At 41.5% G+C, this 14,568-nt stretch overlaps 1 protein-coding gene and 1 long non-coding RNA gene across 3 annotated transcripts in view; one reads left to right on the top strand and one right to left on the bottom strand.

Moving 5' to 3' along the window:
* The window catches only part of EDNRA (endothelin receptor type A), an 87,333-nt gene that overhangs the window by 8,158 nt on the left and 64,607 nt on the right, over nt 1-14,568 (bottom strand). Inside the window, exon 6 of one of the 2 annotated variants that reach the window (XM_059922577.1) lies at nt 11,658-11,744. The exons of the other annotated variant lie outside the window; for it this stretch is intronic. Coding sequence (XP_059778560.1) covers nt 11,709-11,744 — 36 coding nt within the window. The 3' untranslated portion in view covers nt 11,658-11,708. Of the gene's footprint in view, nt 1-11,657; nt 11,745-14,568 lie in introns of those variants that run through there. 2 annotated transcript variants of the gene reach the window in all.
* Nucleotides 1-14,568, top strand: part of LOC132365810 (uncharacterized) — an 80,905-nt gene that overhangs the window by 44,969 nt on the left and 21,368 nt on the right. The gene's annotated exons all lie outside the window — the stretch shown is intronic.

Here is a 14,568-nt window from a genome sequence, read left to right as displayed (position 1 = left end):
AACTCTTATGCCCTGCTTCCTTGAGTAAAATAAAAATACAAGTAAATTATAATTAATACATTTGCCTGAATCTTAAAAGACTCTAGTTTTCAGATGGCAAGGGCTCACAGAGCTCCAAGCAAAGAACAACAACAACAACCAAAACAGAACAGAAAAGAACATTAATCTGTTTTGTTCTCAGCTATATTGCTTGCACTCCTATATCACTTGTTTGGTAAAAACTTGTCTAATGAATGAATGGACAGATGAAAATATCCCCATAAAGCCTCAAAATTCCAAGGGAAAAGAGAAAAATCTCGACTGTGACCAGAGAGAATAAAAGAACATCTTACTTCAAAAGAATAAGCATTTGATTGTTAGTAAATGTCTCTTCAACATCTATGGATACTGATGACACAAGCGATACCTTCAAAATTTTGAGGGAAAAATATTTTGTACCTAGAATTCATTACACAGCAGAATTATCATCCCAATATGAAGGAAAAATAAAGACATTTCCAATACTTTCAAAAGAAAGACATTTTCTCCCATCTGAAAAAATTACCTAAGGATATTCACTAGGAAAAAAAAAAACAACTTAAGAGGAAGATAGAGAATCCAGAAGCAGTAGAAGCCAAGAGTTCAATGATAAGTGATTGCAGGATGGCACTTGTATAGAGGCTTAGAAAGCAATAATCCATAACAGAACAGGAAGACAGAGGCTCTGTAAAGAACATCTTTAAGAAGAAAACTATTTCTAACCACAACTGGTGTGATTAAAAACACAGAGCATCTTAATATCATGAAAGCATATTTCTCTTCAGCTGTCAAAATAATAAAAGACAATTAGAAGGTAAAATGCTTTATCCCATACATAGTCCAAATATATACCGAAGCAAATTTTACTCCTCTTTTGGTTTGTAGGGCAATTTCTAGATAGTTTGCCTGGTCCCATCTTGGCTGGAAGATGAGGCTTTCTCATTATGTTACTGTCATCCCACAAAGTATTAAAGTCTCCAAAGGTTGATGAGCATTATTGCAACTGGATGCTCATTGATGATGAATGGTGAATGCTCCTCGGTTCATGGCCTGAGTGAATTCATTTTGCTAATATTTTGTTGAAAAATTTTGCATCTATGTTCATCAGGAATATTGGCCTGTAGCTTTCTTTTCTTGTAATGTCCTTGTCTGGCTTTGATATCAGGTTTTGCTGGCCTCAGAAAATGAGTTTGGAAGTGTTCCCTTCTCTTCAATTTTTTAGAAGAGTTTGAGAAGAATTGGTGTTGATTCTTCAAATGTTTGATAGAATTTCACCAGTGAAACCAGCTGATCCTGAGTTTTCCTTTGTTAGCAGGGTTTTGATTATTGATTCAGGCTCCTTACTTAGTATTGATCTGTTCATATTTTCTATTTCTTCATGATTCGTTCTTGGTAGGTTGTATGTTTCTAGGAATTTATTCACTTCTCCTAGGTTATCCAGTTTCTTGGTATATAATTATTCATAGTCATCTGTAATGATCCTTCACATTTCTGTTGTATCGGTTGTAATGTCTCCTCTTTCATTTCTTTTTCTTTTTTTTTTTGGCCACACTGCAAGGCATTCAGGATCTTAGTTCCCTGACCAGGGATCGAACCCGTGCCTCCTGCAGTGGAAGCATGGATTCTTAACCACTGGACCGCCAGTGAAGTCTCTCCTCTTTCATTTCTGATGTTATCTATTTGAATCTGCCAAAGCTCACTCTCACTGCTGCTGTGAGCATGCACAGGGAGCTGGCCATGGGGTGGAAGGTGCGTGTGTGGGTGAGGTGTGTGGCGTGAGGCATGCTGGGGGTGTCTGAGGGCCACTTGGGGACATCTGAGGCAAGGTGTCCCCAGGTGCTTGTGGGCAGGCTTCCTGAAGGAATCTGTGACATGGGTGGTAGGATCTGCTTCCCTTTTATGCCCTCTGAGAGTCTTATCTGCCTCTCTTTCTGTCACTCCCCACTGCCCCCAGTCGTGCATCTCACGACTCAGTACGCTTTTGGTGTGAGCAGGAAATGGGCCTCTTTGGCAGCATCCTGCACAGCTGGAGAAGCCAGGTGCTCACTCACACATTCCCTCCCCCTGCACCGTCCCCCCCCACCCCGCCCCCTTGTGGGAGGAGGCGCAGCCGAGGGCTCTCAGGGCCTTAGGCTGTGCTATTTTCGAGGAGGGGTGGTGCAGATAAAGTTAGGCTGTTCCTCTTAATCCTCTCCAATGTGTCCAAACTCAGATTTTTTTTTTTTTTTTTTTTTTTTGGCTTCAGTGGTGTGCTGGCACTTCTCTGCTGAAAACTTGGACTTTCACGAAGACTCTCCCATCTGTGGGTGGCTGTCGAAGGCAGTGTTCTCCAGGGGCTCCCAGACCATGGCTGAGAGTAGCTGGAGCTGGTTCATGGGCCACTTCAGGGTCCACAGCTGGGACGAAGATCTACATGACTATTACCCAATGCAAAGTGGTGGGAGGTGGGGCAAGAGTGTTCCTGGATCCCTTGGCCTATGATGCTGAACCCCACAGCTCCCACAAAAGCACTTTTGTCTGAGGATGAGTGCTACATTGTTGTTGGAGTAGGCACTAAGAGTGGGGGATGGGTTGTTTGGCAGTCTTGCTGATGTCATTCCTAGTTTGAATACTTTTGGAGAGCTCTGGGGCTTAGGGGCTGTCCCAGGTGGTTTGGTACTTGGCTCTGGGGTAATTAGGGCAAGGAGTTAGTGTCCCTGAGTGCAAGAGCCAGATAAAGGTGGTGGTGGAGTGTGGGCTTGGGATTAGTTGGCTTGCATATGAAAGGTGTGCTTTGCAGGCCAGTTGTTTGCTATTTTAGGAATTAGCTAACTCTAAGAGGGGCAGTAGGAGGAGAATAAAAAACCTCTTCTTTTGTTTTACCCAATTAGGTTCATCTTGTTTAGTAAACTGATGAATTCATATGGTGTTATTTGAGTCGTGGGCCTGGGTTGGGGAGGAAAGATAGACTTTAATTTTTCCTTTTATACTTTCATAATTATTATCATGTTCATGTATTCCTTTTATAAACCAACAAGTATCATTTCAAGAAAAAAGATAATCTTGCAAAAGAAAGAATAAGAAAGTGAAGAAAAAGGTTGCAGAATCCATATTTTTGGGTTTCCCAATGCAAAAAACTTCATAAAAATTGCTACTGTGTGTCTTGGATGAAAACTTTGCATCTGATCTTTCACCGCTATTTAATTTAGCATTTATCAAACTCTCTGCAGGATGGAAGCTAGTTCATTTCTTTCGCTCTCTCTCTCTTCCTCCCCCCCTCCCCCCCTCCTTCCCTCCTTCCCTCCCTCCCTTCCTTCCTTCCTTCCTTCATTCCTTCCTTCCTTCCTTCCTTCCTTCCTTCCTACCTTTTCTGCTATTTTTCACTTAAGCAGATTTCCAATGACCTGAGTACCATTGGAAGTAGATCTATCATACCTAGAGTGATAACTAGGGTTATCATTCTTAACCAGGACACATTTGAATGTGAAAACGAGAACTGTTAATTAAGAATTACTCTGGGGCAACAGGCATAAACTGGAATAGTCTTGGTCAAACTGGAACATATGTTCACCCTAAGCAAAGCTCTTCTTCATTGGATCCCCTTGAGTGGAGGAAGAAACTTCAAACTCTGCAGAAAGGCACACAGCCCTGTATGATCTGGCCATAGGCTATCTCTCATGTCACTCCGTGCTTCCAGTGCCTACCTGGGCATCATATAACTGCTTGTAGAGCCATCTCTGACCATGTACCATCCCCACCTGCAAGCTACACTCAACTCTGTGCTTGCTTTGGGACTTTGCCCATGCTGCGCCTCTCCTGGAATGACCTCTCTCTCCCCACCTATGATGCCTTTTCCTACTTTAAGATTTTGTTAATTTCCTTCATAAAAGCTTTGAGTGCCCTCCTCCATGCTACAATGTGCTTATTTATTTATTTATTTTTATTATTGTCTGCCACATTGTTTATACTTGTCTATTTGATTCTTTGTCCCTACACTAGAGTATGAGCTCCTCCAGGGCCACAACTGACTTTGTCTGCTCCTGACACACTATTAGACACTTAAATATTTGTTGAATGAATGAATGAATAATACACTTCAGATGCACTTTCTTAAAAGCACAAGAGTCTTTAGAAGGCAGTGTGACTTATTCTTGCCCAAAAATCCATGGCTGTATCCACCTATAACATCCTTTTTACTTTTTCTTTTGATCTTAATGATATCATTAATGTAAAACATGCTACTCAGATTAAATAATTATTTTGGGAGATTGGATATTGGAAGCATTGAGATTTGAGACCTAGTTTTCAAGATCAGTTCTTTCTTTCATATATCTGTGTTCTTTTCTGGTTTCACTTTTTCTTTTCTTTCTTTTTTTTTTTTTTTGTTTTTTGGCCATGCTTCGGGGCATGCAGGATCTTAGTTCCCTGAACAGGGATCGAACCCGGGCCCCCTGCAGTGGAAGTGCAGAGTCCTAACCATTGGATCGCCAGGGAATTCCCTGGTTTCACTTTTTCTAGAACCCCTTCAAACAGGGTGACTCAGGGCTGGGACTTTGAGTTTTAATTGTTATGTTTTTTCCTGACATCTAGCAGTATGAGTTGCAATATGCTACCCAGAAGCTGAGTTAGCTATGCATATATATGTGGACACTTCCTGGATTTAAAAGAAGAAGGATTAATGATTCTATAACTGCTTATGGAAGTTGTAAATATAGGAAAGGAATTATCATAAGAAGGGTAGAAATAACTACCTTCAGTTTAGAGTAGGGGGAATATTGCCATGTTGCCTAGCCTCTGATTTTATGATTCAGGGAAATTAAAATTCTGACCTGGTAGAGTACACAGTCTCTAGAAAGAACAACAACCTACATATCCATCAGTGATGTGCTAGCTAAATAAATTATAGTAAATCCATACAGTGGAATATTATGGAGTCATTTAAATCAATAAGCTATATCTTTAAGTGCTGACTTAGAAATAGGTATTAATACAAAATGTATTAAATGGAAAAATGTAGATAATGTAAAGCATGACACAATTTTTGTTAAAAATATATAAATGTGACAAGATACAAACATTCAACTCTTCAAGTTATTTCTGAAACATTTTCATTTTTAGGTTATTGTAGAGTCTTATGCAGTTGTAAGAAATAATAGAGGGGGACCCCATATGCACTTCCTTCCGTCTTCCCCAATGGTAAAATCTTGTATAACTACAGCACAGTATTGAAACCATGACATTGACATCAATACAATCCATTGACCTTATTCAGATCAAACTATTTAAAATTAATTTCTATTTTAATGAAAATTATACATGTACATTTAAAAAATTGGCATTAAAGACTCGCTACTCTTTAGTACTAAAAGACTTAGGTTCTAGTTATCTATCACTGTATAACAAACTACTCCAATATGTAATAAGTTAAATCAACTAATTTTATTATGTCTCATGATTTTGCCCATCAGAAATTCAAGCAGGGCTTGGCTGGTGAGTTTTCTGTTCCACATGGCGTTAACTGATTGTGGTCCTCTGGTCTGGGCTGGTCTGGCAGTTTGAAGACAAGCTTCATTCACGTATCTGGTGTCTTGGTGGGGTGGGTAGAAGGCTGGGCTTAGCTGGTTATTTCTCTCTTAATGCCGTCTCAGGACCTCTGTATGTGGCCTCTCGAGGGAGTGGTTGGTCTTCTTACATGTTGGTTCAGGGATTCATGAGCCACAGTGGAAGGTTCTAATCAGTTATAGGCCAGCCCAAATTCATTCATGGGGATGCGAAATAGACTCCACCCCTCCATGGGAAGAGTGTCAAAGAATTTGTGACCATCTTTAATCCACCATAGCTAATAATGAAGAAAAGAAGCTCCCTGCCCCATCCTTTACCTCTCCTGAGACCTGCTCCCCAGAGGCAACCACTTTCAACTTTTTAACTGTTTTTACTAGTATTTAACTCCATATTTTTGAACATTGTGGTTACACTGCATTTCCCTAGATTTGTCAAATTTATACATTATTTTTTGGCTTCTTTTCAGGGTAAATGTGGTTTTACCTCAATCAATCTCCCCACCCCCACCCCACCCCCATCTTACACACACACACACACACACACACACACACACACAAACACACCTATATTTTTCCTTTCTCTGATTACTACAATGGAGCAAGGTCATAATTTGGACAATATTAGATCATCTACTACTTCTGTCTTTTCCCTCTGGAGACAAGACCTCCTTCCCAGAACTTTCTGTCCTCCTACTCTCATCTGGACTGGTTGCTCTAGGCCAGCTGCTGCTCGGCTGTCATCCTGGGACTTCTCTTCATCTTATTCTGGGAAGTCTCTTTGTCTCTCTACTGTGTTGGAGCCTCTGTTTTTCTGGATCCCGCATTTTATCTTTCTTGATTAACCATCTTGTTTTACTAGCGTCAATCTCTCTTGTTCACTAAACTCTCTTAGGTTTATCTTTTCTTTTTGGCATTGGTAGAAGTCATTTGTCTTTCTGGGGTTGGAAGTGTTTGCGTGACCTTCTCCAGCATGGGAAGCAAAGCTCTCTCTTCCCTTCCAGGAATGGGAGATCTGGAAAAACTCTTCCTGCTCCTGAAAAAAAAGAACTGATGCTATGGGACCTAGGTTCAATGGATGATCATGACTCTACCTATTAGCCATTAATACTGTGTTAGAAAAAGAGAAGAGAGAACTTTTTTGTAGTGGCAACAGGAGAAGAGGGAAATAGGTTTAACTGGGAGAGGCTAAGGAAGGGAGAAGAACTATATGGGGGGTGTGGAGGTGAACACAGGACTTGGAGAGCCCTGATCACTGCCAGAGAAGTTCAAGGTCACTCCATGAATGGTCCTGGTCACTGGGGAATTTCATATTGCCGGCCTCAGGTGTCCTGCCCGTAAATCACACAGCCACTGTGGGTGTGGAAGCAATGCCCAGCTGAGTCTCCTCTCCTTGACTCTACAGCACATAGAAGAAGCAACTCTCTTATTTGTACTGTACCTCTGCCTCCAGGACAAATAAAGATCAAAGGAATCCTCGGGCACCCAGTGAGAAGGTTTGTGAGTTGAACTAAGCATGCTTGAGCTTCTCAAGCTGGAACGTTAGGAGGGGACACTTGCACTGTATATACAGAGTATGGTTAAACTGGAATCAATCTAAAGTCACTGTGTGACAAGTTTAGCTTCTCTGTTTCTGTACCTGACTTCATCTTCCTCTGCACCTACTTAAATTGCTGGTGATTGTAGAAAATCATTTTTTAAAGCTTACAATCAGAAAGTAATTTATACTCATATTCAAGCAATTTAAAATCAAACTCCCTCCTAGAGTTGTTTCTCTTCTGGAGAGTTTCCCTTCCTTCTCCTTATGCCCAAGATGGTGTCTGGGTGCAAAAGGGAGCTTGTTTATCTTCATAGCTTTGGGGAAGGTCTCCTTGCCCAGGTGTTACCGTTCTCTGTTTTCCTGTTGCTCACCAGTTGAGATACAGCCTCACCTCTGCAGGGAGTGACTTCTGTCTTCGCTGCATCCACTACTGAAATGTCCAGCCTTGTCCTCCTGGCTCTCTGGCAGACTCTGTCTCACCTGTGGTCTTCAGTGTCATTGCAACTCTCTCTCTAGTGACCCAAGGGCAAGCTCCCTCGTCTTGACTCTTGGCTAGCTTTCATGACATTCTCTGGGAGCAAGTGGAACTTCTGTATCCTTTCTGCACTACATAGGAAAGTATGGGAGACTTAAGGATAGTTAGTACAATCCTCTCTCTGTAATAACTCATGCTTTTTCCTCCTTTGCTTCAGACACCCATGTTGATTTAGGTCAGCAGACACTCTGTGAGGTGGTCTGTTTATGTGTTCCAAATAGGAGCTGTAATGTGCTGGACGTTTTTCTACATAGGGCACGATTCACCATCCTGAGGCTTCTAGCTTGTCTCTCTTGGCCTGGTTTCTGTCTCCATAATCAACAAACCCCTCAACTGGCTAAGTCTTAGGAGTGTAGGGTAGGAGCATTGAAACCCTAAAGAACCCAGGTGGGATGTGCACATAGTTCCCCCCAGACTTTCCCACTGCTCATCAGAAGAATGTGTATTCTCCCCATGCTGGTGGATACTTCTCTCATTGTGTCTTCCACGTGGACTTTTGTTCTAGATGGTATCTGCCATCCCTTCCCTTCAGGTGATTAAGACTTAATGGTGGAAGGAGCTTCAGGGACAAAAGAAAAAAAAATCTGGAATACTAAAAAGGAGAATGTTCTGAGAGGCATTGAAAATGATTTCTCTCATTACCTCTTTTTAAACCCACTCTGTAAGTTCAGTCCTATATCTGTTCTGCTGAAATCTTGGGTCAAGTCCATAATTTTTGGGGTCACTCTTCAACAGTTAAAAAGCCCTTTGTTAACAAGAATAGTCTCATATCAAAGTAAAAATGAACAGGCCAGTGTAATAATCAAAACCTTTTTCTTTTTTATGGCCACACTGTACGGCTTGCAGAATCTTAGTTCCCTGACCAGGGATTGAACCCAGGCCCACGGCAGTGAGAATGCCGAGTCCTAACCACTGGATTGCCAGGGAATTCCTGTACTCTTATTAAATTGTCATTATATAGGTTTTAACTCAAAAATCGTCTCCCCAGAAAGACCTTCTCTGACCATCCTATATTAAAAGTAGCCTTAAGGTGGCCTCCTAGCCATTTTTTATTGTTTCACCTTGATTTAATTCATTTAACTTATACATACTGGGGGCTTCCTCTGTGCCATCCAGAATTATTCCAGGCACTGGGTATATTACAATAAACAAGATAGGCCAGGTCCTTTATCTAATGGAAGGGACTAGACAGTAGACAACCTTAAATGAGCAGGAAAAATATCATTCAGCGATATGTGCTGTGCAGAGAATTAAAACAGAGTGAACGATAGAGTGAGTGGGTGACTAATTTACATTGTGCAGTCAGGAAAAGTCTCTCTGAGGAAGTGACCTTTAAGCTGAAATCAGAATGACAACCTTTTTCTTGTTGCATTCTGTGCAATCAACAGAGGCAAGAACTTGTAAGATCGTACGTCATGCAGCATAAATTTCAGATGAGAGTACTCGAGGGTTACCACACAGTGTTCCCTGGAGTACTGGGACAACCTGGTGGAATGATGACTAATCCCAAGTGTGGTCAGAAGTTACGCCATTATTTTGCCTGAACTAATTCATTGTTCAGTAGAATAGTAGGTTCCCATGACCCTTCAACTTTTTGATTGAAAGAGACCATGGGATGCTGGGCTGATGACAAAAGCCTGTGGCTGGACCAACTAACTAAGCCCAAGGTATTGTGCAATTTACAGTATAGAGCAATTGCTGAATACCTGCAGGTGATGCGGAATCTGAGAAACAGTGGGTCAACGTGGAAGAAGTACTGAACTCCAGATTGAATTAATGAATTGTGGAAATGGAGCATTCAGTGGAGTGGGAGAACTTACAGAATGTCTAGCATTTTATAGATTCTCCATGGATACACAGATGAAGGGGAGGAAAATGTGTTAGACCACTTCAGGGCTTAATCTCCACCAGCCATCCTGACTGATCGATTTGGAAGACTGAGAAAGACTCTTTAATGTGGAACAGCTATGAGATTAGGAAATGTTTGTAAAATAAAGGCTTTAAGGCATAGTTATATGGATAGTATTATTATCCAGCTTAATGAAAATTTATTTTCCCTGATAGATTCTCTGAGAAAACATGTAATAAAATGATTTTGATTTATCTTAAATATTTATTGCATAACTGTGATGATTAATTTTATGTGTTAATTTTATTTTTACTTGATTGGACTAAGGGATGCTCAGATAGTTGGTAAAATGTTATTTCTGAGTGTGTCTGTGAGAGTGTCCCTGGAAGCGATTAACATTTGGTAGACTGAGTAAAGAAGATTGCTCTCAGCAACGAGGGAGGACATCACCCAATCTGCTGAGGGCTTGAATAGAACAAAAAGATGGAGGAAGGGTGAATTTGTTCTCTCTGCTTGAGCTGAGTGATCCATCTTCTCCTGTTCTTGAACATTGGAGGCCCTGGTACTCGGGCTTTCAGACTCAGGCCAGGACTTATGCAATCCCCCTCGATTCTAGGGGCTTTGCACTTGGACTGAATTACGTGACTGGCTTTCTTGGTTCTCCAGCTTGAAGTTGGTAGATTGTGGGACTTCTCGGCCTCCATAATCATGCAAGCAAATTCCTGTGATACATCTCTTATATGTAGCTATGTATGTATGTTCTATTGGTTCTGTTTCTCTGAAGAACCCTGACTAATACAATTGGTACATTGAAGAAAGTTTAGCACTATCATCACCAAAAACCAAAGATAAATTTTCTCTCTTTCTATGTATATGCTGTTTACAGAGCAACACATGTTCATTACAGGGAAGTCATACAGTTATGGTTTCCACTGGCATCTATGGACAGCCTGGAGTGTGGATGAGATGGTCTGACTCTAGCTATAGGTCAGTCTTCCCTGAGTCCATCTAGCGAGGAGCTGACCTAGCTAGCTGAAGAGTTCATTCAGACAGCGCACTTGGGTGGGTATCTTTCCAGGATGTTCCTGTAAGGTACGATTTAAAAGGGACACTCTTCTACCTATAGTACAAGCAGGCCTTTTCTTGTTCTTAATATGGGCAAAGGACATTCATGAATAGAAACTCATAGGAAATCACATGCCTGAAGAAACAGATGTTGTTGATTAGTCAGTGAGGAAGAATCCTTCTTCCTTTCCAAGGCTGCCGTTTGCACCTCCTCTGGGACCTTGATCCATCAGTTATCTTCTTTTTTTCATCCATCTGTGATCTCTTCCTATCACGGGGCTAATTCTACTGTCCTAAAAATGCTGAGGTTGTCTTTCTCTTGAAGAGATAAAAACCTTTCCTTTGGCCCTGCCTTCCTCATGCTGTCATCTTAGCTCTTAGTACTCTCACGGGCAAACCCTTTGAAAGAGTGGCCTGTGCTTGTGACCTGGACTTCCCAACCCACAGCTGACTAATCTTGTTACCCGTCTCATTGATTTCCAGCTTCGTAAATGACCTAAACCTTCATTTGGCGGCCACTTGGGAGAGGCACGTTCTTCTAAGGGCAATAGCAGTGAAATTCTGATATGAGGAATGTTTGGATACACAGAAAAACTTAACAGCCATGCTCCAAAGAGCCTGAAATGGAGTTCCTAAAGCGGTCAATTGGGCCTTCACAGAAAATGGGACTGAGGCTGAGGAAGTCTGGATTACCAGTTAGCAGAGAGCTCTCATACACACTCAGCTGCCCCAGACAGAGAAAAACTGAAAGAGTGGTTTCAAATACCAGATGCCATTTAGTTTGCTAAAGAACCTGACATGTTCAGTGTCTGCAATTTGCCATTTAAGTTCAGCAGTGAGATAGAAATGTGTGCTGTCTTTGGTCAGGTTCTTCCAGAAGGACACCTTGAGCCAGGGATTTGGGTGTCAGTGCTTTGTTAAGGCACAACCCCCAAAGAAACCAGTGAGGGAGTAGAAGAGGCAGGCTGGGGAAAGGGAATAAGCTTCCTCACCTTTCTTAGGGTGAGGTTTCAGGTGAGGCTGCTCTCCGGAGGTGCTTGCTCTTTACCCCACCGGAGACACAAGAGCTGGGCTTTTGCACTCACACACTGGTAAGTCCTTGGCCACAGGTCATGGGTGGTGATTGAGGTGGATATAAAATTCCCAGGCTCCTCTTCTTCTCCTTCAGGCTAGAGGGCTCCAGTGTCCAAAGGCAGGCCACTGAAAATTACAGGAGCAAATAGTAGCAAAAACACTGAAGGTGGGGATGGGTGAACAGAGCTGGTATAAAGGATCCAAGAGAATCTGGTCAGTTCTCCAACAGTATCTGCTACAGAGACCTAAAGGTATGTCCCCCTCCAGTGTGATGGTGCCCGTGTAAAGAGGAGCAATTTCAAGGCACCCAGAGCCCTGAAATCTTTAATAATGGATCAATCCAAGACTGGTGGGGCCATTGTGGAGACAATCTGGCAGGATGTATGATTCAGCTGCAATCCTGTTTCTCTTTAATTTTCCTAAAGAAATCACACACGTCTCCATGGAGACTTGTAAAAAGATGTACAGTCAGTGCAGCTTGGTTGTGGTAGCAAAGAACTGGATAAATTAAATGTAAGATATTGAAGTGTAAGACATATATATATAAAATGCCCCATGTAGAGGGATTTCTCCCCTTGCATATATGGATTATTCATTAATTATTGTTTTGTTCTGCAAGGACTTTAAATATATCCTACATCTATTTTATATATTATTTTTTATAATTTGAAGAGCAAAAATTATTTTTAAAGAAAAGAATAAAAATCAAGGAATTAACTGAGCTAAAAATGTGAAAAAGCAGCAGAAAATAAGAAGGAGCAGGATATATGAACAGTATCCTTAAAGATGGAGAAAAGAAGTGGTGCAGCTGTTCTCCTTTCCCCCTTTTTCAAAATTAATTAATAATTAATTAATTTTTGGCTGTGTTGGGTCTTTGTTGCTGCACGGGCTTTCTCTAGTTGTGGCGAGCGGGGGCTACTCTTTGTTGCGGTGCACGGGCTTCTCATTGCGGTGGCTTCTCTTGTAGTGCAGTACGGGCTCTAGGCACGGGGGCTTCAGTAGTTGTGGCACGTGGGCTTCAGTAGTTGTGGCTCGTGGACTCTAGAGCACAGGCTCAGTAGTTGTGGCACACAGGCTTAGTTGCTCCGCGGCATGTGGGATCTTCCCGGACCAGGGCTCGAACCCGTGTCCCCTGCCTTGGCAGGCGGATTCTTAACCACTGCACCACCAGGGAAGTCCCTCCTTTCCCCTTACTAAGGCCACATGGGTTTTCCTGTGGGAAGTTACTCCCCCCACCCTGCCCCGACTTCAGCTCCAGGAGTTATCCCTTCTTGGCCTAGGCTGGTCAGCAGAATTCCATCCCTCCCAACAGGGTCTTGATTGAGAGTGAGTGATCCAGGCCTAACCCCATTGGGTTGCCTAAAATAGAGAAAAGACTGGACCTGGGAGATCAAATTTTCATTATGTGCAAATGTTTGCCCTGAAAAGCCTAAAAAGGCACATATGTTCCCCTTACTTGATCACGTTTAGTAGATTTTCTCATTTCAGGATACTTTAAAAAGACAAGAATTTAATTGTAATGAATCCCAATTGTCATACTGTGAGAGAAATAGAGAGGTATAGGTCATGGAGAAATGGCTTATTCTGTAAAAACTTGTGTAAATGGAGGGAGACAAGCTGTGCCTCGTAGGTGCCTGGGGCCTGTGGTTTGGCTGATCATGTGATACTGCATAGTCTGGCCAGCATCCGTTACTCTCTCCCATCTGGGACAAATCTGTCACACAACACCAAGCACACAGTTGCATCCACTGTCATGGAATCAAATTCAAATAAAAGATGATCAGTTCCATGTACATAAATTAGGTAAGGAGACTGTGGATTAGGACCAAAAAGGAAAAATCTGTGGAATTCTCTACATTCCCTTAGGAAGATTCATGACTCTTCTGATTCTATCTAGGGTGGCATTGCTGTTCCTAATTTATTACCTCCCAGGAAGAAACACAGAATCAACTGAATATTATTGATGCTAAAATCTTGGGAAACCATGAGCTATTAGGACTTCCGGCTTCATCAGATCAAAAGTGAACTCTGTTAGCATGCTTCATGGGGAAAGCTGGCTTTGCAGTTACAATGTTATTTTCAGTTCTTGATTATTCCCTGATTCTAAGAGCTGTGGCCTGTCTCCTTTCAGTTTTAGAAACAAAAATGTAGAAGTATCAGTGCTGACCAAATATAGATGCTGGTTTTTCTTTGTTACTACTTAGAGAAGAGTGTGACAGAAGCTTCTCTAATGTAGGATTATTAAGAAACACTGGGATTTTTCAATGTGAAGACTCCATTGGAATTTCAGAAAAGATCAACTGCATGTGGTAGACTTGTACCTTGATTTAACTTTGCTTGTTTGAAGTATGGAGAAAAATCAATAAGTACAGTACTGTGCTAGGTTATGTTATAGACAAAGGAATCAGAATTTCAGGCTTAGAAAGGTTTTGGAAGACTGAATTTTCTTCACTCTACACATATATAGTGTTTAATACACTCTCATGGACTAACAATACTACTAAAAATAACAATACAGGTAATAGACTAGTGAAAGATTCACATGTGTCTTGGCTGTTTCTTGGACTTAATCTCCAATTTGTTTCACTACTGTAATAATTTAAAATTTCCTGGGTGGGTTTATTTTTGGATGGTGAATAACGTGTATTTACAGACTTTTAAAATCTCCTAATGTAGAGACAATGCTATATTGCTTATTGTAATGCCATTGTCTCAGCAGTGACCTGATTATATTGGCTAAAATAAGAACTGTAGAAGCAAGAGCCCTCACACTGTACTCATTGATGTCACTCGCTGAAGTTTAAAGAATTTTGACTGCTTTTGCCTTTGTGCTATTACTGTCCCCGATGCTGATGGCTACAGATTCACCACTAAGCACTTCAGTGCATGTATTTATTTATACATCCGGTTTCACATTCCCAGCAACTAGCACAGGGTAATATGCTGTTGC

This window comes from Balaenoptera ricei, chromosome 5 (genome assembly GCF_028023285.1).
Source record: "Balaenoptera ricei isolate mBalRic1 chromosome 5, mBalRic1.hap2, whole genome shotgun sequence".
Classification (NCBI taxonomy): domain Eukaryota; kingdom Metazoa; phylum Chordata; class Mammalia; order Artiodactyla; family Balaenopteridae; genus Balaenoptera; species Balaenoptera ricei.
Note: the sequence above shows the minus strand (reverse complement) of the source record. Positions and strands in the feature narration are given on the sequence as shown.